General features: G+C 35.7%; 1 protein-coding gene across 1 annotated transcript; it reads right to left on the reverse strand.

Moving 5' to 3' along the window:
* Positions 1 to 2,952: 2,952 nt before the first annotated feature.
* LOC130543215 (transmembrane protease serine 11C-like) lies at positions 2,953 to 19,479 on the reverse strand. The gene is made up of 6 exons (XM_057309562.1): positions 19,368 to 19,479; positions 12,555 to 12,593; positions 9,099 to 9,270; positions 7,621 to 7,880; positions 6,588 to 6,730; positions 2,953 to 3,114 (listed from the first exon to the last, which is right to left on the reverse strand). The coding sequence occupies exons 1-6, from the start codon at positions 19,477 to 19,479 to the stop codon at positions 2,953 to 2,955; spliced, it is 888 nt and encodes a 295-aa protein (XP_057165545.1).
* Between the last annotated feature and the right edge of the window lie 7,794 nt (positions 19,480 to 27,273).

Raw genomic sequence — 27,273 nt, forward strand, 5'->3', positions numbered from 1 at the left:
GTTCAAGGTGAAAATACTCATCTGCAGTAAGAGTAGCAAATTCTAATAAAACTGGTTTTACCAGATATTGAATTACCTGATAAAGGAGTCTACAAACCACAGCTGAGTGTAAACAGTCACAATTATGCTGAAAGGGATGTCAGGTAATTCAGGTGGTAGCAGTCACAAAGGCATGAAGTTTCAACAGGCAAAAGCAGAAACCAACTGAGAAGTGAACCTGATTAAAATATTACTACTTAGTAGTGAGGAGGGATTGACGGAAAAAGTGGATTTCAACATACAGTACTTACCTGTAGTATTATCTGTATAATATTTAACTCACCTATTTAAAAAACTTGGTAGTAAGTTATTTATATCAGTGTATTGAGTTTTCACTATTATTTCGAACTTCTCATCGTTAACTCTTGACAGATACTCTTTTAGAGCAGGAATCCCTGAATCTGGAGAGACCCGGGAGTTACAACATTGTTGCCCCGGTGGGCAGGCACCATTCTCACTGGCATTCCCTATTGTGCAGTTTCGCTTGTAGAGAGGAGGAAAAGGAAGTCTGTCATCATAGAGGGCATGTTTATGCAGTTCGAGTCACTTAAACCGACCCTTAAGTAGCAGATTTCTTAAATGTGCTTACTTAGCATACCTGTTTCTATGTCAAATTCGTTTCTGAAACAAAAAGTATTAGTATTTTGTTTCCCCAACAGGAATATTATGCACTTTCTATACACAAAGAAGGTAGGTAAGGAAGAGTACTGGTGACGTAAATCATCTTGTTTCTTTCTAAGACACCAGAACACGCATAGCATGATATTGCTTTATGTACAATCTGTAGTTAAGACAATAAACACATGAAAATATAGAATCTGTTGTAAGGTAATATAATTTAGAATAATACTGCATTGATTCAGAAGATAGCACATTTTGCACTATTTAATGGCCATTATTTTTTTGTCTCCCGCATTTTTTTTTCTTGAAATGCCCCTCCCTACTTTGAGGGGCTACTGGTCAAGGGATCAAGTCGTCCTCCCACCTCCACCAGGAGGGATATCCTGATCCAAGCTGGGTCCATCATATGCATTCTCAGGATTTTTTTGTTGTTGTTATTTACTGGAGCCAGAGGGCAGGAAGGCTGTATATTTGTGGAACTGTTAGTTTCACACTAAAGACCTAATCCTAGAGCCGGTGAGCAGGTCTTTACCACCTCAGCAGGTAGCATCTGGCCATGAATGAAGACAGAGGAGGGAAAAGTTAAGATGTGGCTAAAGATCACTATACTATTTGAGCCCCCAGAGCTAGCTTTAGCTCTGCCACGTGTAGATCCCTAGATTTTTAGTTAAATGAGTCGAAAATATTTTCTTTTCACTTAAGCTACTGTTAATTGGGTTTCTTTCACTTGTGACCAATGAATCCTGACCAATATCCATATAGTTTTTTGTAAATACTTATTTCTAAAAAATTAAAAAGTAGGAATACTAATTCTTATAAATGTATAGCTTGAGATATGTCAAAATATTTAAAAAATCCATCAGAAAACAAAGCTACTGTATTAATTCATCTATATAGTCTATGACAAATATTACATTTCAGAATTCTATGCTAGGTAGATCCTTAGTTATAACTATAGTTATATAAGTATAACTTAGTTACCATGTAACAGAGCATAATTGTTTAAAGTGTGGGTTCTGGAATCTAGTCGTTTGATTTTGAATCCCAGCTCAGCCAATTATAAACTCTGGGCTTCACTTCTTTCTATCTCAGTTCCCTTAGCTACAAAATGAAGATTCCAAGGGAGCCATCCTCACAAGGTTGTTGTGAGGGTTCAGTGTAATAATGCATGTCCAGTGTGTCTGGAACACATGCGAGTGGTCTATAAAATGTTAGCTACTATTCATAACGTAGTTATTTTTGGGGTCCATGAGCAAAATTTATATCATAATGAAAGCTATTAGTGGTAGCTGTACGAATGTCAGTGATGAAAAGGAGAAGGGCTGGACCACAGTCTGGGAAAGTACCACCATGAGATAATATTCATGATAAAAGCCAACTGATCTGTTTATGTGGCGAGTTGGAATGAGCCCTAACAGCGCGTTGATAGACCTCCGTGCCCTCAGCTAGAATGTTTGTGTATGCACGAAAGGAAAGTGAAGGGAGGGCAAAATTCCCAGATTATTTATTCTGGTCGGTGACTGATATTGTTGAGGAATTTTAAGAGATTGGAGATATGTAATCCAGTGTTATCTGCATAGCATGTTCAAGCCTACGTAGTGAAACACAGTCCGTGTGTCTGAGGATAATTTTACTATTACGTGTGTATTCATGAGAAACATCTTCTGGCCTCACTCACATATGAAAGAGAAATAGGAACAGATCAACAAGCATTGGGATCTATTCAATATATCTCATGGGATTATCATGCTGTTTTGGGTCAACAAAGTGAGGAAGCAATACATAGAGAAGAGATTAGCATTGGTACAAAGACTGGAAGGAAGACAGGTAGATGAATTTTCTTTGGAAATTTTTATAGGCACTATACAGTAATTCACTAGGCTGCAACCTACCAATATATGCAGCTTGTGGCAGCTGTGTGATTCAGCAGGAGATTATTTATACACTCAAAAGGGAGTTTATTGTTAACACCTAGTCTATGATTTCCTAAGGGACCTGGATCTACAAATCAGTAGAGAAGACTTCCTTAGTAAACTGTAATCCATATTTGTTCATATAATCAGTCTGGAGAGGAGTAAAGGGGAAATTATATATCCTGGTTCATTGCTGTCACTAACCCTGTTCCAAATCTAATATACACAATTTTTCATAGTTCTAAAATTGTGTATTTTTATATTTGCAACATTAAATACACATAAAGAAAGGTATTCTAAGTTAAATGTGGTTTGGGAATTACAAACACATTTAACAAGGGTATAATTTTCAAACTTTAATCCATGAAGAACTTCTGCACTAGAGACCAGTTTTGGACAAGATCCAGTCTCGATAGTATGTTACTCGAGTGTAGACACCAGGCTTGTTTGGGAGAGCACATTCATCTCCCCAGCTTACAATGCCAGCAAGGAACCAAGTGCCTTTATAATCTGCACCAACCAGAGGTCCGCCGGAGTCACCCTACAGAGAAAAAGGGTACATACAATTACTATACTTTAAAGATGAATACTGCTTATTTTTCTCTTCTGTAATAAAGACAAGGAGATGCAGAAAAGGAAAAAAACCCTAGATATTTCAGTAATGAATGGAGTCATACAGTATTTGTTCTTTTGCGGCTGACTTATTTCACTTAACAGAGTGTCCTTCAAGTTTCGTCCATGTTGAAGCATGTGTCAGCATTTCCTTCCTTCTTAACGCTTAATGATACTCAATTTTATGTATATACATTTTGTTTATCCTCTCATCCATCAATGGACACTTGGGTTGCTTTCATCTTTTGGCTATCGTGAATAATACTCCTATGGGTTAAATGTACAAATATCTATTTGTGGCCCTGCTTTCAATTCTTTTGAGTATATGCCCAGAAATGGAATTGCTGGATCATATCATAATCTATTTTTAATTTTTTGAGGAGCCACCATGCTGTTTTCCATAGAGGCTGCACCATATTAAATTCCACCAACAGTACACAAAGCTTATTTTATAATTTTTAAATATCTAATCTCTTAGTTTCAAATTCATAGAATAAGTGGAGGATAATAGATACTATCTCTCCATTTCTTGCCTTGTCTCTTTTGAATTCCTAGCTCACCTGGATCAGCCTATATCTGTATTTACACTCATTGTCAGATAAATGGAAGTATTTAGTTCTCTCCAAGGCTAATCCCTCCACCTGTTCTCTGGATCAAGGACACTGCTCTATCAATAATCTTCTCTTGTCTGTTTTTCCTAACATGTCTTCATTTCCTGCACTGTCTTTCCCCACCAGGCATATACATATTTCTTTCAGTTTTGCCCTTCCAAAAAAATGACAGCCTTTCTGGATCTTAAGACCCCTTCTATTGCCTTAATTATGTTCCTTTCATAGCTAAGTGGCTTGAAGTAGTAGTTTATATTGAAATTTTCATTTTCTTGTCTTATTTTCAACTTTCTTCTAAATGGTTTTTCTTTCCAGCAACAAACCTTTTAAATTTTACCAATAAATGATTGTTAAAATTGATACACTCTTTCCAGCATCTATCTTACTCTTTGGCATGTGTCACTATTGACTATTCCCTTTTTCTGATCCCTGCAATCCCATGACACCAATTTCTTATTGTTTTTTTGTTTTTCTGATCTTTATTATCTCTTACTGTTGGCCCCTTAAAAGCATTTATACCAGAATTCTATTACTTAGGTGCTTCTTATTTTATATACTTTATCGGAGCAATTGTATCAGTGCTCATGAATTTAGCTACCACCCAGATGATGATAACTTTCAGATATATGTCTACAGCCAGAACTCTTTCCTGAGCCCAAGGTTTTTATTTCTAATGCACACTGTACATATATGCCTGGATATTACACAGGCACTTCAAATTTAGCACACTCCAAACTTCATCCTCCACAAACTTCCTTATCTCCTGTACATCTTCTCTCCAATTGCTCAGGAAGAAATATGGAATTTAGTATGTATTCCTTCTTTTCCCTCTTCCTCACTTCTAAACAGTCCCAAAGTCTTGTCTACCTAATTGTCTTGTCTCTTCATTCCCACCGTATCTTAGTTGAAGCCCTCATTACTTTTTTCAGGCAAAATATTTTAATAGATCTCAATATCTCTAGCTTACATGCTTCCAGTCCATCTTCTACTCTGCATGTATTGGATTTGACAATTAGATCATCGTTAGTAGTCTTGGCTAGAATACCTTCACTGGTCTGGTAGGGAAAAAGTCTGCAAGCAGTGGGTTGGAGAGTGAATAGGTTGAGAATATGGAACAATGATGGTAAACTATTCTGTAGAGATTTGACCAAGAAGGGAAAAAGAAAGACAGAGAAGGATGTATTAAGGGAGAGAACTAATAATATTTGCAGAATATGTGAAAGAGTCCATTGGGGGTGGGACAGTTTGGGAAATATGGAAGAAAGTTTAAATTAATGTAAAGTTAAATACTTGTGTAGATAGAGAGGGGATGAAGAATACAAACAAAAGATTAGATTTGAAGAGTAGAAGAAATTTGTTTGTCCTGAGCCTGGAAGATGAGGGTAAGTACAAATATAAATTTATCATGTAGAAAAGAAAGTGAAGGACTTCTCATGATTTCTTTCATTCTTTTTTCTAGCTGGTATGAGGAAATGTCATATGTTAAGGAATATAAGGGCATATATGGACACATTCAAACAATGCAATAAAGGGCTGACATAGACTACAAAGGATGCATTAAATAATTCTATAGTGTGTTAAGGACCCGGCTGTGATTACATGACACCAGCTTACGAGGCTGCAAGATTTACTCTAGTTGTACTCAGGAGCTTCATGTAGGAGCCAATAAAATAGTCTTATTGCTCTATGGTTGGAGATTATTAGCATGGGTGTGGGGAAGTAGATGGTGACGTCACCGAGGGTGCTGTTGGTGGAGTGGTTGAAATAATAAAACCTCTAGGCTGCATAAGGTTAGAAGAGAGTCATAGTACTGACGGGTGATTGGACTGAGAGAAAATCGAGAGAAACTGGGATTTAAACTTGTGATAACTTTGAAGAATAGGGTTAGTGGGGCAGTTGGCAAGATGGGAATCTGCAATTAGAGATGATAATTACGTATTGCAAGTACTTATTTGTATATCTTCTTGTTCCTAGAGTGCAGGAATAATGCTTTCTTCACTTTTAACTCCTCTGCACCTAGCGCAGGCTCTTGCACATAGTAATCCATAAAAACGAATGAATAAAATGAAGGGTCTTTCTGGATTTACCACTGATTCTGCCTGCCTAGATAACTGCAGCAGTACTTTTGTTAACTCGGAGACTATTGCTTATAAATAGCATCAGAGGTGTTTGAAGCATATTAAGCATAAGGAAAGGCAGCTTAGTGAGCCTTCGGAGTACAGGCTGTGTAGCCTAATGTCCTCTGTTCAAGTCCAAGTTCTACCACTTAATACCTGTGTGAGTTTAAACAATTTACTTGATCTCTTTCTCTCAGTCTCTTCCTCTGAGAAATAGAGCTTATAATAGTACAAACGGACACCACAGGATTATAATAACTTGAATAAATTAATATTTGTAAAGAGCTTCAAACAGTGCCTACCACATGGAGATGCTATATAAATATTGTGAAATAAACAAAATATTTAGGGTATTGGAACCACCCTAAATTAAGAAAGTTCCAGGGTCATTAGGTTTGGTGTTGGATCCGGTTGAGTGCTTCTCAGTGAAAGAGGGCCAATCTGACTAAAGTTGCCAATGTTCCATTCATCTCTTTATTGTTATTCCAGATTTAGTCTCTTCCCCACTCCTACTGACAGCTTCTTATAACAGTAAGAGTAGTTTAGCACTTTGGTATTTTAATTTAATAAGTATCTTGTTAAATATTAAAAATTTCTTCTTTTGAAAAAATTGAACAAGTAAATTGGAATTACAAACCACAAGAAAAAAGTCTTGAAAATGGAGTAGACAGATTTACCTGGCAGGCATCCACACTTCCCTCCAGGAACCCGGCACACAGCATTCCAGGTGTGATCACACCACCATATACCTCTTCACTGTTGCAGGTTTTATTGTCTATAATCTTCACTAACCCTTTTTGGAGTATATTGGGACTTGTTCCTAAAGGAAGAAAATTATATAATTTTTGCTAAGTTAATATTTATATCTCTGGCTAGGTTTATTAGTACCTGACACGATGTACAATTTCCAAATCAATGTAAAACATACATTTTAATTAGGCTTTTGTCTCCTTTCTTAGTAACAAAGTAGATTACATGTATGCCTTAGAAAACAAAATGAAAAATTCATATTTCAGAAACATACATTTTATAATCATTTTAAGATTTTCTGTTACTGTAATTCTGAATCTTAGAATTAATTGTAGATTAATTTTTTTCTACTTTCAGATGCATTTGTGAACATAAATAGCCACTAAATCTTTACATTATTAAGGTCATAGGGATGAATTGCCTTGTCACATAGGGCTACTCATTTCTCCCCATCAAAAATGCTCAATCCTCTGCAGTATTGTTTGTTTGCTCTGGTACTTACCTGCATAAAACAAATATTTATTATATTTTGTGGTTATCATCTTTTTTTTTGCTAAAAATGTAAGCTTTATGAGGGCAGGAATATTTAACTATTTTATTCATTAATATATCCAAACATTCAGACCTGTATTTGGAATAAAAGTGGTAATCAAGATAAATATTGAATGAATGAATGAATGAATGAATGAAGAAAATGGAGGAAAATAAATTACTTCTTCAAATAATGCATTTCTATAAAAACTGCCATTGTTAAGGGAAATTATGGTAAAAGCTCTATGAAAATGTAGTTTCTGCATGAATGTGGTTGAGGATAATTTTCATTCCATTGCACATTATTCTCTTTAAAAGGATCTAGAGAAAGTATTTCTCAGGTTTAGTTATGATTTGGAGTACTTTTTTTTTTTAACTCCTAAAACTGAAACTTAGAAACCATGTAATGGAGGAAGTTTAGGAACTCACCATCCGACTTTAATGTTCCCCATCCAGTGACCACCACATCTGAATTGGGTGGGAATGTGTAAGTAGCTTCTGGAAGACATGCTCTTCGGATGTTACTTGTGTATAATACTGGCGAGGACAGGTGCACAACAGCAATGTCATTATCGTGTGCAGGGTAATGGTAGTTTTCATGAATTATAATATCCTTGATACTTCGCTGTATTTGTGGGTCACTTAAAAGAAGCCCAAAACTAACGTTCCATTGTTTGGGATCTCTGGCCCTAAAGAAAATAGATTTATTTATTAGAAGTCCTGTATTTCAGAGTTGTAGGAATTAATATCTTATATGTTTAAAAACAACTAGCTATGTATTGAATACCCAGAGTGCATTTAACATACAAAAGTAAAGCTATAGGTACAAGAAAAAATAAAAACAATAACACAAGTAGACTTTGAATAATTCAATATGCTGTATTTTATTTTTTTATCTTTAGTTTTTCAATAAGCTATATTTTAAAAGATAAGCTGTGGGAACTCATTTTATCTGTCCAGAAAGACTCAAGAGTACTTAGATAAATATGATAAAGACAAGATAGTAAGATTAAATAAAAAGTGGGCAAGATTATGGGACAAAGTAAATTTATGGAAATTAAGGAAATCCTAAGGAAATTAAGGAAAGCCTAAATCATCTTTTATAATCATTAAAAACTATAAACAGGAAGATATTTCTGACTTTTACTATTATTTGTTAATCAAGGGTTTGCATTCTAAGCACTGAAAAATAGTGCCCTTAGAACACTTCAAAGTCTCAGGTTTAAGAGGGATTTTTATTTAAAAATAAAATAAGTGCTACATAAACCCAATAGAAATTAGTAAAACGAAACCTCAAACAAAAGGTAAAAACAAAGCAAACTCTTGGTGCAATGATATATCCTTTGAAGAAATAATAATTTCACATAGGGGTATGATATATATGGGAGGATGCAGGATGAGTTCAAATACTTATGATTAAATAAATAAGACCAGATGAAATAATGATGAAAAAGGAAGAGAAGACCAGCTCTCAGTTTGGGATTTATAGTTTCTTTATAAAATTGAATTCAGTCTAGCTTAGTGATTCTCAACTGTGGGCTGTTTTGTCCTCTAGGAGACATTTGGTGTTAACTGGAGTCATTTTTGGTTGTCAGTTCCGGGAGGATCCTACTGGCATTTGGTGGGTAGGGCCCAGGGAAGCTGCTAAGTATCTTATAATGCACGGGACAGACACCCCAAAACTAAGAATCATTTGGACCAAATATAATAGTGCCATTGTTGACAGATCCTATTCTAGCCTGACTATATCTTCTTTTTTTAAAAACTGATTCATTGAGTAATTTTGAGAGTATACTTCACAATATTGAACATTTGGAGGCATAGTTGTATGGCCGTATTCTTGAAAGATATGTATCAGACTTTTGGTGCATGAGTGGCTTTGAGGCTTTTTGTGGTCCAGAGCTTACTTTATGAAGCAGTGAGCAGCAGTGACAAGCCAGGTGTTACTAATCAGAGTGGCTCCACATCGGTGGACGCTGTTCTGTTGAAGGCTAGCTTGCCAAGGCCATTCCCCTTTCTGGGCATCCGTGCCCCCTGCTATCTTGTTGCCAGAAGGAGTTATTGTTCGTTGTCCACAACCTGCTCAAAATAGAGTTCATTAGCATATAATGATATTGATATTGCTTATGTATACATTGCTATAGTAAACAAACTCTCATAATAAGATTAACTGAGGGAAAGCCCACAGTCTTCGAGAAGTTAGGACTAACTGTGGACATGAGATTTCCTGAAAATTTATTCAAAATAGATTGACATCTTCCTCCCCTATCCTCATCAGTCATATGTACTCTCTAAGTATCTATGGCCTTGCTCTGATCTGTTATAAGAAGCAAGTGAAATGAAATGTTTGAATTTGGAAGATGATAATTGGTAACCAGTTGCTAAGTTGTTTATGGAAATGTGTCCCTTTTAATTGTGTGAGCAGTTGTTTAAAGCAGTGATTGCTCTGAAACATTCATAAGAAAGAGTGAATGGCTGTGAATGTCAATGGGATATTGACAAGAGACAGAGTAGACAGAAATGTGTTCACATTCGAGTTACAACCCACAATATCTGGCTAAAAGGAATAACACATGAAGAGAGCCAACCCTTTCCCAAAGTGATATGCTTCCCTGCATCAGGACTGTGCTGTCGTGTCAATTTAGATTCAGAGAAACTGCTAGACTGCAAATCTGCAGTAATAGCACAACTTCACTATAATTCTATCTCTCTCTGATTCTCTTGACTATGTCATCTAACTCTAATTAAAGCACTGAGCTTGTTCCTTTACAGTTTATGGTATTTTTTACTAGAGACTGTCAGCCTCATTAATTAAATTTTTCGAGGACAGGAACCATATCTTTTTAAAAAAAAGTATTTTTAGAACCTATCATGGAGAACCTATCACCTAAAAGGAGCTCAATAAATGTTTATAGAAATGAAGTCTATGTCATATGACCCACAGACATCTTGAAATAAAAATATTTGACTTTAAGACCCCTTTCTAGAATGGGTGTGTTCCTAACATTTAGAGAATGAGAAAAACTTGCCATAATCAATGCAGTGGACATCGATGAAAGCAGGGGTTCTCAATCAGGGACAATTTTGCACTCTACCCCTAACCCCAGGAGACATTTGGCACTATCTGGAAATATTTTTGGTTGTCATAATCTGTGTGGGGGGGTGCACTACTGGTAAGTAGAGGCCAAGGATGCTGCTAAAAATCCTATAATGTATAGGACTGTTCCTGAACCAAAGTATTGTCTGGCTTAAAATGTTGATAGTGTTAAGGTTAAGAAACTCTGAGTTAGAGCAAGGTATTTGTATCAAGAATGAGAACATTTAAATTAATTGGAAAGATTAGATGGTCAATTGCTTCACAGGGATGTGACAAGATAACGTCTTGAGATAGTCATTCCCGAAGGTAGAAAGGCATCAGAAGCATAGGGGAGGGACATGTAGACTTTTAAAAAGGTCTTTGCTAGCCCTCTGAAGTCCTTAAATTTGTATATTGCTTCTGATTCTAGATTGTTCTTTTTGATGCAATCCAAACCTCAGATAGTTAAGGCATCCTTTTCATAAAAACCACTTAGCTAAAGCAGAGCCTAGGTGGTTGTTATTTTTGAATGAGAGAGTCTCACTTTTGACTCACTGAATGTAACTCCCTTGTCTTTTCCTCTTTCTTTCCACTCCCTTATCATGGAATTTACAGAGGATAAAACAAATAACTCAGAACCCAAAGGTATAATGGTTCCTCCCTATCCTCCCTTCTTTGGACAACTCCTAAAGGAAGTTGGCTTTTACTCAACTTCCTTCAGAGAAATAGAAAAACAAAGATGCTTCTCTGTGGGTTAGGAGAACATTGCCCGGGTGACTCTACTTTCCTGTTTGTGCATTTGTTGAGAATTGTAATCTAATTTATATTCATGCATCAGTTTCCATTGAGAGCTCTCATTTACTCATCGTTGCTGTGTCTGTTAAGCTTCCGATTCCCACCTCTGCAGTATTACCTTGTTATTACCTCTGCTGAAATTTTACTTGGCACCTTGTAACTTTTGTTATATCAGAAATGATCATATGGTATATTTCAAAAATTTAAGGAATATAATGAAGACTTGATGGCTGATACTTTCAGAAACATCAAAGAATCTACCAGGCTCTTACAGCTTCCCTACTTTTGTACCTTCCATCCCATCATTTATTACTGTAATATACTTTACCATGTACCAATCTCTATTCTTTCTTCAATCCTGTTTGATTTTTCTTGCCTACCTTTCCTCTCTCGCTTTTTATTTTAAGTACAGTTAAAACCTCAGATAGGCCAAGTCAAGTTCAGTATACTGATCTGGATGGTTGCTTAGTGTTCTAGCTAGGGGATGTACAAATTGGCTGATCTCTTTCTTACTGCTATTTTTATTCCTATCTTGATTACCTCTTTTCTGCCAATCTGACACATTTTTAATTGTGGATTTTGATTGTATCATTACTAAAATTTCTAATTGGATTGATTAACTTTAAAATGTCTTATTAAGTGGCTTGAGGATTGTTCTGTCAAAATACATCAGAGAGAAAAATAATCAACTACAGCTTTGTGTTTGACTTTTGCCCAGGTTGCTCAAGTCTGCTGTGACTGAAAGGTAGTAAGAGCTGTCGGGGTTGGTGTCACCGGGCCCTAGAGGGCGATTTCCAGCTGCCCTAATTAGTCTCAGCACCCAGGTAAGAGCAGTGCTCTTCTGACAGCCTGCGGCAGGCTCTAGCAACCCTGGGGGATCATATTTCCCAGAGTGGTTGGTGGGAGAGCGGAAGCAGAATGCCTTCGCCAGCAAGGAAGCTGCTTGCATTTAAGTCTCAGCACATGAAACTTGGCTTGCATGATCAGAATTCCACAGTAAGTTCCCAGGCCTACAGTTTTTATAGATAGAATAAAAAATACAACCGACATCTACTGAGTGCTTTTTATAAAGTGTGTACTTTTGTGAGTACCTTATTTGTGCTATCTTCTTTTGTCATTGCAACAGCTTGGAACTGAAGTTTTGAGAAACTAACCAACCATCCAGTTAGTATGTGTTGAATCTGGGGCTCAAAACTGACATGTAGCTGGTTTTAGATCCTAACTTCTTAATTATCAGTGCTTGTCCCTAGATCCCCTCTGCCATTACGGCATGTAATAATGTGTTTCTCATTTAAAATCAATGTATAGCAGTCAATTTAATCAATGATATCAGTCAATTTAAGACCAACCACAGTCATTTTTTCCCAAGTTTCTGAAAGCAGGCTTCCCATTATAGCTTTATGGACACTGTATTGATTGTCAAGTGGAGGTCTTTTTTGCCATTCAGGGAATTAAATTTCACTAGAAAACAACTCTTTGTTAATGAACTTACAAGCATTGAGAAGATTTTCTGCTGTCGGCATTGCAATATCTAAAAGTCAAAGAAAAAGAAAAAGGAAATATTTACACTTATGAACATATTTTTAAAAATTAATACTAATTATTTTGAGGAACACATTATTTTGTAAATATAATATTCAATTTGACTCTATAACTTCTATGTTCAGAGATTAGCACAGAGAGAAATAAAATCTTAGTATTCATTCTTCTGTTTCTAAAAAGACTCTCAAGTTCCCCATTATAATTTGAAAAAGAGGTCCAGGTCCTGGAAAATACTAAAATATATGAAAAATAGTGATCTTTCACTGTATTTTCTATCTAAATCACCAGATGACTGAATGTATCTGACCTCATTCATCTACCACTTTAAATACTCTTGGCCCAAATCTAATTCCAAACACAATGTGGTGACAATTCCACACACATTTGGATCCACTTTACTCAGAAGTAATTTGACACATGCCCTTCTCAGATTAGCACCTTAGGTTTCTCACTTTCTGCCAGAAGGAACCCACTGGATATTTCCAGATAGGCAATAGGAAATGTGGAAGTTAACTCTGTTGGAGCTGATGTAAGATGGGAATCAATGGACAAATGCTTCCCCCTTTAGACATAGGGGAGCACAGTTCTGATATATAACTCAGAAGATCCCATGGGATGGAACTAGAGTTGCTCCCGATGCTGAAAACTCTCCCTCCCCATTTCATTCATTTTGCTCTTTACTCTTTCTCAAATCAACTACTACATGCAAGTCTCTGTCTCAAGCTCTGCTTTTTGAGAAACCAGGCTAAGACACTAAAATAACCATATACCATAACAAATAATGCTAATAACTAGGAGAGACTATGTACATTATTATATTTAGTGCATTTTTTAGTGTTGAGTGCATTTTGCTATAGTTTGATCCTTTTAAAATTAATATCCTTGGTGTGGTTTCAATTATTCAGAATACTCAATTAAGCATGCCATTTCATTTCCCATTTGCTTTGGATAAAAAAAAATTTACTTAAGTAATAAGGCAGACTTTAATATCATCTGCTCATTCCTAGACATCTAGGGAGTATTTTAGGATGAGATTTACAATAGACAATTTTGCTCTTGGCCCCAAATCCCTGCAGAACCTGTAAACCACGATGAAAGTGTATGAGAGGGTGAACAAGTGAATCACAATTATGTCCCAAATTTCAGATGTAGAGAAATATAAATATATTAACCATTTCACTTAAGAGTTTCTCTTCAAAAATGAATCACCGCTTGCTTGATAGGTTAAATACTATAAATGCCAACGTAAGTTCATTTTTATTATGCTCTTGCATTTCTATAAATCCAGAAGGGAGTATCCATTTATATATGACAATTATAGTTACACACTCTTTCATTAGGTTGTGCAACAAATCAGGGAGACATAGCATCCTTTACCAGAAAGTCAGCTTGTTTGAACAAAAAGGCAGGAGCAATTTAACCGTCAGATAGACTGAGTGGATATGAACCACACCCACTTAAGCAGAAAGGTGGCCCATTTCTACCTAATCCTTTATAGCTGCCTTCCAGAAGTTAATTTTTATTGGACAGGATATCTTTAGATATCCTGATTTTGAGCTCTATGTGGTTAGTAAAATGTATCAAACCATATTAAGAGTTTGGGAAATAATTTAACTCCTGTAAATTGACTGGAAAAATGTCAAATCCTACACCTTATGAGAACTAATTATTTAGAAAACCCTACTATGTTCACTGAACTTTCTTCTTTCTTTGAGGTTTCTTTATTGATGTATGACTTGCTAAAGGGAAGAAATGTTTTTGACTTATAATTTGCTTTTAATAATTGTATTATCCCAGAGCTTAATAGAGTAACTATCACTTGGGTAGGAGGAAGGACACGTACAATACATGGGGAAGTGATTTAAGCTGTCACTCCTTTGGATTGAGTCACTGCTGTGGTTATTTGTGTTTCTTTCCTTTTAAGTTCCTCCACACTCAAAGGCTAGAACTCCTATGGATTTACGTTTGAATCAGGAGTCAACTCTGTAACCTAAGGTACTTTGTCTACAATGTAGCATATAAAGGAAGTGACAAAAAACAATGGCATTGTCCCTGCCAAGAAGGAGATTCCATCAAAGGATAATAAGACAAAGCAGTTTTTTAAAAAACAGCTCAGGAACTGTGCACTGATCTCCTATGGGCCAGGAATCAAAGACAATTGACGTGGACCCTGTCCTCAGTGAACTTGGAGTGTAGTGGAAGAAATGTACAACTAAGTAGGTAATGTAATCTTATATGATTAGTGCTATGGTAGATTTGTGCATAGAAAATTGGATGCAACAAGAAAAGTCACTGAACATAGAGGGACAGCAGGGGAAATAGGAATAGATGATGACAAAAATTCTTTTGGAAAGGAGCCAATGAAATTTACTGGGGGGAAATAGGCATGATTCACTCATTGTTGAACATTAGATTAGAAAAGATGCTTAGATCCTTTCTAAATGGGCTTTTGGATCTGTAATTATTTAATATTTGGTGTCTTTCTGGGGTTAGAAAGTAAGAAATGCAAATTTGGATGTACTGGTAAGAGTTTGATATCCAGTGACTATTTTCTTCCTTAAAAAAATATCTGAAGCACATCACATGCCCTCCTTAATGCCCGTCCCCCAGTTACCCCATCCCCCCACCCACCTCCCTTTCTACAACCCTGTTTGTTTCCTGGAGTCAAAAGTCCCCCATGGTTTTTCTCCCTCTCTGATCTCTTCCCATTCAGTTTTCCCTCCCTTTCCCTACGACGTGATGAGCACTGGGTGTTACACACAACTAATGAACCACTGGACACTATATCAAAAGCTAATGATGTACTATATGTTGGCTAATTGAATTTAAATAAAAAAATAAAATATACAATTAAAATTAAAAAAATAAATGAGAGAAATGGAAAAAATCTGAAACATAATAATCATGAAAACTAAGCTGTATGATTCTGAAGTATAAGGAAGACTTTTACAGTAGCAGTAGATACATTTATAATATAAATTTAACATCAATCATGGGCTTTAACTCTACTTTGGTAAATTTATTACTTTACATGAGTCCAAATGGCAAATAAATTGATTAATCCACTTTTCAAGTAGTTTCCCTAAGGTTCAAGCATTAAAAATGTAGAAGAGATTACCAATTCTCTTTTGGAGTATTTTATGGGATATTAAAAATTTTTCATCTGTTAGGTTTGTGAAAAATTTAAAACTATAAATAAATGTACATGGACTTCCTGAGTAGGGTAAGTACTATAAAATTGTTTTATAACACAGGAATTATCATCTTCCACCTTGGAAGTTCATTCATAATATTTTCACCTTCCCCCTTCCTCTCAAAAAGGAGTGTTAATATGAATGGTCTGAATTAAAAGGCAAAGGAACAGAGCATGCAGTTGGATTGTGCCTGAACAAAAGTTGGTTCTTCACACAGTGCAAGTTTTGATTAATCACTTGGCTGCATACATAGCCTCAGTAAATGTTTTTCTTTATGCTTCTAATTAGACTGAAAATTATTTCTGTGGTTAGACATTATATATTCATCATTCCTCAGAGTGATGTAGATTAATTCTTTAGAGCACATATCTTCAATATGTTTGCTATTTTGACTCTGAAGATGAAATTTAAAAATATTTTATTAAGAATTAATTAATTATAATTACATCTTTTAATTATAATTACATCTTTTAATAAAATGCTTTAATTAATAGATTTTTAAAAAGATTTTATTTATTTATTTGACATGGAGACAGCCAGTGAGAGAGAGACAAGCAGGGGGAGTGGGAAAGGAAGAAGCAGGCTCCCAGCAGAGGAGCCTGATGTGGGGCTCGATCCCAGGACTCTGGGATCATGCCCTGAGCTGAAGGCAGACGCCTAACGACTGAGCTACCCAGGTGCCCCTAATTAATAGATTTTTAAATTAATTAAATCTTTAAAATTAATTAAACCTAATAACCAATTGTATATGAGGATGGTAGTTTTTAAGGTAGAATGTGCTCCAATTTTTTTATCTTTATGCAGATTTCAAGAAATATTAAAAATCCAAACTTATTTGTATATTATTCTTTACTTAGCCATCATTGATTTTAAGCCTTGGAAGCAGTATAGAAGACAACTATATGAAGAGAGGACAAAACATGTCTTTTTTTTTTAATGGTTTTTTAAAAAAAAATTTAAAATAATTTTTATTTTGTGCTGATAAAGTTAGTTAGTAAGTTTATTATTTATTTATTTATTTTTAAGATTTTGTTTATTTATTTGATGAGAGAGAGAGCAGAAGCAGGGGGAGAGGGAGAAGCAGGCTCCCCACAGAGCAGGGAGTCCAATGAGTGGCTTGATCCCAGGACCATGGCTTCATGATCTGAAGTGAAGGCAGATGCTTAGGCTACAGAGCCACCCGTTCTGTCAATTCTGAAAATATAATCTCTGTGATATACGTCCACTATTTCTAATATTATTTTCACTATGACAGTTCAGGTTTTCAATTCTTCACACTTGTACCATTTTAATTCTTTTCTAACCAATCTCTCTGCTTAAAGATAATCTCTCTAGCTCATGTTATACAATATTATAAAATAAAACTTTAGAAAGCAAAGCTTTGCTCTTGTGTTTTTCATAATTTAATGGATCTTAATGAAACTTACCAAAGTGTGAACTCTTTAACCTAAAACTCATCACTCTTAATTTTGCTTATGTTATAACTCACTCAGCCTGGGCATAAGAAATGCAACAGCCTCAAAGGCTTAGGTTCTTGGGAAGTGATAGAAAGCTAGGACAAACTTGAAGGGAGACAGGGGCATTAGTCTAGCTATATGTACAGTTGGCTTCTTAGGAGTGTATGGGACAAGTAGGTTTTCTGAAAGCCATAACAAATTTGAGATTATTTTGGCTTGACGGTGAAGGCAGTGTGCCCTGGCAGGTTATATTATATTAGTCAGAGTTCTCTAGAGAAACAGAAGTATTCATTCATTCATTCATTCATTCATATAATGAGGAATTGGCTCACAGGCAATTATGGAGGCTGAGAAGTCCCATGATCTGCCATCTGCAAGCTGGAGACCTAGAAAAGCCAGTGGTGTAATCCTAGTTCAAATCCAAAGGCCTGAGAAATAGACTGCCAATGGTGTAAATTCCCTTCGAGCAAAAGGCAGGAGAAGACCAATGTTCTAGCTCAAAATCAGGCAGAGAGAATTTACCCTTTCTGTATCTTTTTATCCTATCCAGGCCTTTAACGAGTTAGATTATTCCCACCCACACTGGGGAAGGCTATCAGATTTATTCAGTCCACCAATTCCAATGCTAATATCTTCTGGAAACATCCTCACAGATATACCCAGAAATAATGTTTCACCAGGTATCTATGCATCCTGTGGTTCAGTAAAGTTGTTACATAAAATTAATCATCACGCAGATCTATCCTAACCTCAGATGCGTGATGTTGCCTCTCAGGACAGTAGTGTCTGTGTTCCAGGTGTGTCTAATACACAGTTGTATAATTCAATAATGTGTATTTCAAACTCTAAGCTCAAGGTTGCATTTTAAAAATCCTTAAATATTATTTTAAGTAAATATCTAGCTTTATTGGAAGACATTTTGAAATGCCAACAGGAACAATGCTCCACATCTTTCGGGAGACTTGACAACATTTTCTCTGGAATTAAGTCAAGAATCAGGAAATGATGGTGTCTGAGGAGCCAAAAGTTATATAAAAAAATTACTTACTAGAGATTATTTATTTAAATAAGGATGCCCCAAACACCCTCATTCAAAGCCTATTTGCTTTTCTAATTTTTATGTATAAATTACTGTGAAATATTTAAAATAAATTTGGAGAAGATAGAAGAAAGAACACAGAGAAAACAGAAGTGACAGCAAGAACTCTGCCTGACATCAAAGTATGAGAGAGAGATAAAATGTAAAGAACAAATATGAGAGCTGAAAACCTTAAATATTGGATCATTTATTGAAGGCACCAATAACCCTACATTTCCCTAAATGCCCTGAAGGAACTACAGTACCTACTCTATATTAATCAGTGTCCACGGTAATGTCAGAGAAGTAGGTGTTAAGTTTGAGATAGATTTTTGAAAAAAATAATTTTAAAGAGACTTTCTGTATTTTATTTAAAAAATAAAATAGAAACTCTTTGGAAAATTTTCCCTATTTAGAGGACTTACTTCCAAGGAATTTTGAATGGTCAAGGTCTTACACTAAGACTATTTTAAGAAAACTTTTGCTGATCAAACAGGTTGATAGAGCTTAAGATTTGCTCTTAGTTAAGAAAGGACATTCTGTGGAATACAATGCTTTTAAAAAATGTTCTCCAGGATTAAAGAATCATTAAAGAATGGTTGGTTAGTTCAGTTCCTTAAAGCATGATAGAAATGAAGCCATGCATTATCTCAGGATCAAGCCACATGAAAGAAATGTGTTCTACTAACATCATCATCCATATCTCAGTCTTGGCCAGCTGCTCCCAAATGAGTGGTAAGCCAGAGCTTCGTTCTTGCTCTTGTAAAACCCTTAATAATGGCTCAGGACTGTCATCCTTGTATATAAAGTTCTACGTTATTATTCTTTCTGTTACTTCCACATAATTTGAGTTTTTACTTTAACCACATATGATTTAGCATAAGTATTTAAAGTATGTCTCACAGCTATTCAATAGATAAAGTGTACCAGTGTGTACAAGGCATCTTTGTGTAGGAAATTATTATTATTTTTAAATATGCTCATTAAAGTTATGAGCATTCAACTTCATAAGGCATTTCATTTAAAACCCTTACTTAGCTTATGAAGCATTTTTTCATTTTTACAAGGAATGACTTGAATTTTTGATTTCAGAACTTTTAGGAGAGCCACCACGTGCTCATCCTTGTAGTTGTGTAGTTGGTGCATCTAGTGTAGTGTTACATTTTTGTCTTAGCTCTTGGTGTGATAGTTTATGGCAGTGAGGGTCAAGTGCATCATGCTATGAGGTCAACTTGTTTGGTGAGCTATCATTTGCATTGTTTTACTTGTTCTTTTTTTGTGCATTAAAATTTAAATTATGTAAACAAGTATTATATGTATGTTCTGTTTTGGTTGTTACACTATAAAATAACAAGATCATGTAAGTAATCATATTATAAAATAAGTAACAAAGGAAAATTATGTTAACCAATTTTAATTCTTGAGGTTATCATTTCTATTTTTTTTAAAGATTTTATTTATTTATTTGAGAGAGAGAGAGCGCACAAGCGGGGGGTGGGGGGCTGTGGGGGAGGGGCAGAGGGAGAAGCAGACTCCTGCTGAATGGGGAGCCCAACGCGGGGCTCCATCCCAGGACCCAGAGAGGGTGACCTGAGCTGAAGGCAGATGCTTAATGGGCTGAGCTACCCAGGTACCCCATCTTTTCTATTTTAAAGGAATGTGATATTGTTTAATCATAAGAGGACATAAATTCAGGGATTTGGAAATGCATAAAACTTTTTCCTATTGAAGTCAATGGTATTAGTTTAAGGAATTTATCTTATGAGAGAGTTTAGAATTGATGGGAAACAATGTGGCTCTCTAACTAAAGAATGCACTCCATAAATACTGATTGTTAGTACCTTGCAAGGTAGTAGAATGTCATTTTTCATGGAATTCAGGAGTGACTGGGAAATTAAATTAAACATTGTGTTCACGAGCCTTAATAATTGAAGCTTCTTTCCATCCTGTATCTGGGAGTGGCAATGTCTACTAGTAGTATACTTGCACCACACTTATTATCAGCCCTCCTTAATTGGGATTTTACAAGAGAATTAAGCTCTGATGCCCTAGGGGGCTTTCATTTTTATGAAATTAATGAACTCCCCCCTTTTATTACTGAAATACAATTAACAAGCATTGTTATATTTGTTTAAGGTGTACAATATAATGACTCAACAATTCTATACATTACTCAGTATCCATCAAGAGTAGTGTACTCTTAATCCTCTTTATCTGAAGTTCTCTTTTATGAATTTGTAATCGTACTATGTATCATCCTTAAAAGAACTGAAAACAGTCACTCACATAATTTTGTTAGGTCTTAATTCTTGTGTGGAACCTCAGTTGAGAAAGGCTGTATATATTCTCTCCTACTTTGGTTTTCAGTTGCAGCTTTGATATTATGGAATTCATTAATGCACCCAACAGTCCTTTACTGCTGTATGCCAGGCCCTGCGCTAGGCTTGAAGACTTAATAGTGAAAAAACAAGGATATGGCCCCTGCTCTCATGGAGATTATATGAAGGAAGAGATGGTCAGTAATCAAATAATTACTTTAGTGAATATGTAATTAAAACCTGGAAAGTGCTCTGAAGGAAAGGAATTGTCTTCTCTGAGAGCTGTGTCAAAGGAATCTGACCTCTCTTGGGATTGTTGGCCAAAAGTGAGGACAAGGGTTTAGAGGCCAGTGGACTGAGAAGCCTGGGGTTTTGGGCACGTTGTTGACAAAATCAGTTTTCTGCTGTTCTCATTTAGCAACTTGCAGTCTCTGTTTGATTTTACCAGCTGATGACAGTGTTAGGTCCAATCCACATCACACTGTTTATACTGGATAAACTTAAAATATATTTGTGTTATAGTGATACTGATTGCGCCTTTCATACACACTAAATCAGTGTAAGCTTAAATGTATATACTTGTATATGTATTTATTTATTTTATAGGCTTTTTGCTGAGAGGAACAATATTCTTTTTCTTTTTGATTTCCCCATAGTGCCTGGCAAAGTGTTTGTACAAGTACTTCAAAATTGGTCATTAAAATTATTATTTCATAATATTTGATTTCAACTCCTTTCAGCAATTCTTTAAGTTAGATATGGATTTACATGCTTTCTTCATTGTTGTTAAAACTGAGGACAGAGTTTAAAAGATTTTGATTTGTAATGATTGACTTCAGATTTAGAAAAAGAAGCCAGATTTTATTCCCCCCCACTAGAATCTTTAAACCTGCATCTTAAGTAGATTTTTAGTGCAGCTCTCAGTTCTAAACTGATTCATGAAATAGCGTAGAGAATGCACAGTGCACTTAGAATCAGAAAATATGGGCTAAAGTCTCAGGTTTGCCCACTATTTATTTTATGACTTAGAGTGAATTTTCCTTCACTGACTCTTCTTTACCTATGAATGAGGCAAGCAGACCAGAGATCTCTAAGGTCTTTTTCAACCTGAAGGCCTTCCAAATGTCCACTGTGCAATAAATAGTGTACTTTCATGAATTTAATTTGGACAAGGAATCAGTAACCCATTTTTACCATTCTTGATTTTGTCACCGATCTGGAATAAACAACTTAATATGCATGACAGTTATAGAGAATATAGAGAAAATTCTAAGTGGAAATCCTGTGAGATTTTGCCTTTTAGTCATGATGATACATGGCAAATTACTAAAAAAATCATCAACCAATACCTTTTTTAGATAATCATTCCTATATCATTTGGTATGTGCATAGGAAAAGAAAATGAATTTAATATTAGCATAAACAAAAAATGGTAAGGTAGAATTTTATCCAGATTTCCTGGGCCAAAGTCAGTAGTCAGTATTTATTCGGTAAATGAATAAATAAAGACAATAGTAATTTAGTATTATAACTAAGAATTATATAAAGCAGTTTTCCTGGGGGGGGTATAATTATTAAGTGCTGAAATACTAATGGACGCTTGAGTTGATTAACTTTTTATTTCTACAAAAGCAATAATTTTTATCCCTTGGTTCAACCGCCACTGATTTACTTCATCTTTGGGGCTTGTAAAATCTCTTTACATGGGCTATTGCCCTGCTTTGGATCTATGTATCAAAGGCACATAGGAATGTTCCCTAAGATTCAGTTGCTGTGCAGTGAATATCCAAGAAAACAGTTACCAGAAGAATAACCATGATCTCTGGGAAAATACTCTTGCAAAGTGTATACATAGAAGAAAATCTCTCTTGGTTACTATTTTTTGAGTACTCGCTCTAAGTCAAGCATTGCACTAAGGGCTTTAGATGTGTGTTCATTTTTTTTTTTTCAGGAAAAAAACTACTATGAAGTATATGAATCATGATCTCCTTTATAAAGATGAAGAAGCTCAGGCTTTGTCAAATAAAGTGATTTATCTTTGGTGGGTGTTTAGGGGTGGGGACAATCGAGTTGCCCCTACTACACTAGTGCTTTGAGGGGAGTGGTCATTCTCCCTTAGGAACCTCGAGTTTCTGACCCCTCATCCATAGTGAAGCCTGAGTTTGGGGGGAAGGTATGGGCAGGCCTATTAATAAAAAGAATAACATATACATATATATAAAGTTGACGTGCAACTATATAATCCATAGGACATATATTTTGAGTGTTTTTTTTCCTCCTGATAAAAACCAATTAATGATACTGACTTTACAACAGTCCTGTTTTTTTAAAGTGCATGAAGTCCTTGAAATACAACAGCCATATGCAATATTTTTTATTATCGTCATTTCCATAATGAGATGTTTAGACCGAGGTGCAGAAATGTTAAGTAATATTTCCAAAGTCACACAGCTGATATGTAGAGGACCTAGGATTAAAATCTCAGCTGGTCCCACGATTTTAACTACTATTCTATGTCTTCTTTTTCTAGGCATATCATATAGGAACACTAGTTCTGTATTCAGCCAGTTGTTGTAACTAGTAGCACTGGCCAGTGATGTCTAAGCCACAGCCGTAGGAAGTAGTAACTTTGTCCTCTTTGTTAAGCAGCTTGTATAAAAATGAAATCCAACAATGCTGACACACTTAGGAGCAGGCTCCAAGCAACTGAACTAACCAGGGAGCATAAGGTCGGGCTGTCAAGAAGATAGCAGCAACCTTGTGACTGCAGCCTTGACTATCTAAATAAGCTTTTCATAAATCCCTAAACCAAAGACCCATTTACATGGTGACCAATGAAGACGCATAATCGCTTTCAGTAAGAGCTGTCTTGAATGTGAGCTTTGTGTTAATTTCATTGCGGTTTTGCAGAACTGGCCCAGTTGGCTGCTGGGTTTGGTACCGCACCTACAAACACCCAGTTTCACAAGGCATCTAACTTCAGATGAGGGATGAAGTAGGAGGGAGAGGGGGTTTCTAAGCAACAAGTAGAGGCTAAGACAATACCAAAGCACCATCAGTGCTTAAGTGTATTAGGCTTAACAATCACTGTTCTTCATAAAGTTGTAGGCTGGCATCATATTAAATAGAATTACTGAAAAAAATAGTATATCTGGAAAAGACCCTCAAAAAGTCAGTTTTCCTGAGATCCTACATAATGTTCTTAAATGTCGGAGGAATACTGGAAATGTAATGCTGTTTCTTTACATTTAAGTTCATGTTTTTAGCAGATGGGTTTTCAAAAATATATCTTTGGTGGCAAATTCTCTATGAATTGCAGACCTGCTTTATTTCTCTGTGTTCTTTCGAGGTCACCACACGTAGGATAAGCTGTATGAGAAGGAAGGTTCTAGGAGAAATCATCTAATAACCTGAGGAGAGTCACATTTCAACAACATGATGGTTTCTTATCCAGGAGAAGCATGTTTGGGTTTTGCTTTTTGATCCTTTTGATGTTCTATGCAAATGAACCCTTGGCCTCGATTTATTTTTTTCCACACACATTTCATCCTTTTAGTCCTTCCTGTAGGGGCAAGGATACTTTTCTGCCCTTGGTCAGATTTGTGGTAGCAGAGAATTGATAGCTGAGCTTAGCTGTGCCAAGCATTGACTGTACTTTTATCAAGACCAGAGAGACACTCATTATCCTGGGAATGAAGGGACATTTGTCCCTACCTTTTAGAAGCTGTCTTTCACAATACTGTTAGGAGACCAAGAATAAGAATTAGATTGTATAATTGTACACCTGAAATTAATGTAACACTGTATGTTAACTACAGTGGAATTAAAAAAAAATTTAAAAAAAAGAATTAGATTGTACATAAGACTGAGAGAAACAATGTCCATTAAAGGCGTATCAGGAAGTTTACTTGATGCTAAAGAGATTTAAACTCATTTCTGGAATGTAGGAGTCTATATTCTCGAAATATCCAAAAGAACTGAGGGAGAAATCACAACCCACAGAACAAGCCATTAAGAGTTTATGGCTGCCTTATGGGGCGCCTGGGTGGCTCAGCCAGTTATGCATCTGCCTTTGGCTCAGGTCATGATCCTGGGCTCCTGAAGTTGGGCTCCCGGCTCACTGGGGAGTCTGCTTCTCCCTCTGCCTCTCTAACACCCCCCCCCCAACTTGTGCACGTGCTCTCTCTCTCCTCATTTTCTCTCTCAAATAAATAAATAAAATCTTTAAAAAACAAAAGAGTTTATGGCTGCCTTGTTTTGCAAAGAAATGTTATTTGGGGCCCTGACTACTTTTTAAAAAAACTCTATCATCAAGTTAGGTTTAATTCCAGGAATACAAGAATGATATTATATCAAGAAATTGATTAACATGGACCCTGATTACTTTTAACAGTGGTTAAACGCAATAATCATTGTATATAAAATTATATTTAGGGAAGGAAGTGTTTTCATTTTTTCAAAAAACACATTAAAATTAAAAGATGAAAATCGCTTTATATCATATATAAAAAGGCTTACCTGAAAATTTAAATGAAGAAGAATCTATACATAAAGACCCAGTTTTGCCCTTTAGCTTCTGATATAAAGTGGTTTCAATCCTATCCCGAAATTTTGCCGCAGTATTTTTAAAACAGGATTTAAACTTCAACACAGTATGTATTATCACTTTCCCTTGGGCTCGGCTGCAGAACAGAAACAGACAAATAAATCATGCTTTTATTACTGGAGCCTTGATCATTCTTGGTGGAGTCATTTTACAATTTTATTAAGCAGAGCTCCTGGCAGCCATTCCACCCTCAAGGGAGTGGAAATGGTACTTTATGGACACGGTGAACAGTAAAGAGAGCGTGATTGAGACTCAGGGGAACTGTGTTTGTATCCATCTGCCAACTCCTTGATTACAGCAAGCCGTTGGCATTCTCTGTACTTAAGCAAATTTCCTCATCTCTGTAAGGGGGATAATATTATTTACTGGGTTATTGTACACATCATATAAGTTAATGTATCTGGAGGTATTTTGTAAATCTCAGTGCTGTGCAAAAAATTATTAATATTTCATTAATAAATTTATTATGATAAATTTATAATATAATAAAATATATAATAAATTTACAATAAAATTTTTTATTACTAGTAATACAAATATCTATGCATAATAAATCCACAATAGGCTTTCAGAACATAGGGCCAATAACAAATAACAAAATGAAACATGACAGGTGAGATGAAAGAATCATTTATTATCTTGGGTTTTTGTTTTTTGTTTTTTGTTTTTGTTTTGGTGCAGGCACCATTTGCAAGAGTGGGTCAGTTCTCTCTCATCTGTTGGCAATCATTGACAGAGCAAATATCTTAGACTTCTGACTTGAATATGCAAGTGTATAAGCCAGAAATGTTAAAAGGGAGTAGCTATTATTGACTCAAGGGTATGTCTATTCTGCTATATAGTAGGTTTCTGTGCCTCCTCCCCTCTTCCCAGGCATTTCTCTGCATTTATGCATTTGAAAATCCACACAACCTCAGAGAATGTGGCTCAAGAGAGATCTTGAAAACATCCACTTGCAAACCTTCATAGTACCCATGAATAAAAACAGAAACCATGGCTAAGATCCAAGATTTTCTAATTGCAAAGCTTTATTTCAATAATATTTTTCCAGGATAATTCTAAATAACGGATTAGCTAAGTTCCATATCACCCTTTATTACTTTATTTTAGGATATACGTACACCAGATGCTCTTCCTTTGAGCACTATACATGTATTCTTTTTATTTCCTCTGTACGATAGTAAGCATTTAGTAGTTACACATCAATTTATTAAGTATTCTCACCTCTTCTGCTTTTGTGCAGGTGCAATGCTAATTTTTCTTGTGTGATTTGTAAAGACAAACCCTTTACTTCTCATGGAATAGACAAGGACATATTATATTGCTCTGTTTATTTTAAAGATTTTGTTAAACCATGCATGTCACTCTGAATTTTTCTCCTGGGTTGAATAATGATCTAAAACTAAACTAAATACAGATGTATGGATTCTTAATGTGACATCATCAGAGTCATGATACTCTTTTTTACTGAAAACATGACCTAAAAGTTATTTTAATGTTACCTTCTCTTGACTCATAAAATTATCTTTAGTCTTTATATGACAAATGCCTGTAATTCTTTGCCACAGGCAGTTTTCCTTTCATTCCTGAAGTTTCAGTTTATTTATTCATTCATTCATTCATTCATTCACTTAACAAATGTGTATTAATCCAGGCAATATATGAGACAAAGTTCTAGGTACCAGAGCTACATTAGCTATCAGCATATAATACCACAAGGTGCCTGCTTTCATGCTAGCAGGAGAAATAAGAAAATGAAGAAATTAAAATAATCTTCAAGGTGTGTTCTATGGTGAAGACAGCAATGACTTGAAGGTTAGAGGTGGGAACATTATAGACAGCTGCAGGGAAGGCCTCTTTGAAGTGAGGTCCTAATGACAAGAAGGAGTGAGTCATGAGAAGAACTGGGGGAGGAATGTCCCAGAAAGAAGGAACATCAAGTACAAAGGCCTTGACCAAGACATACTTAAAACGCCCCTCAATGTTATTAAATGTTTTCTTCCTGACTCTAGATCC

This window comes from Ursus arctos, unplaced genomic scaffold (assembly GCF_023065955.2).
Source record: "Ursus arctos isolate Adak ecotype North America unplaced genomic scaffold, UrsArc2.0 scaffold_9, whole genome shotgun sequence".
NCBI lineage: Eukaryota > Metazoa > Chordata > Mammalia > Carnivora > Ursidae > Ursus > Ursus arctos.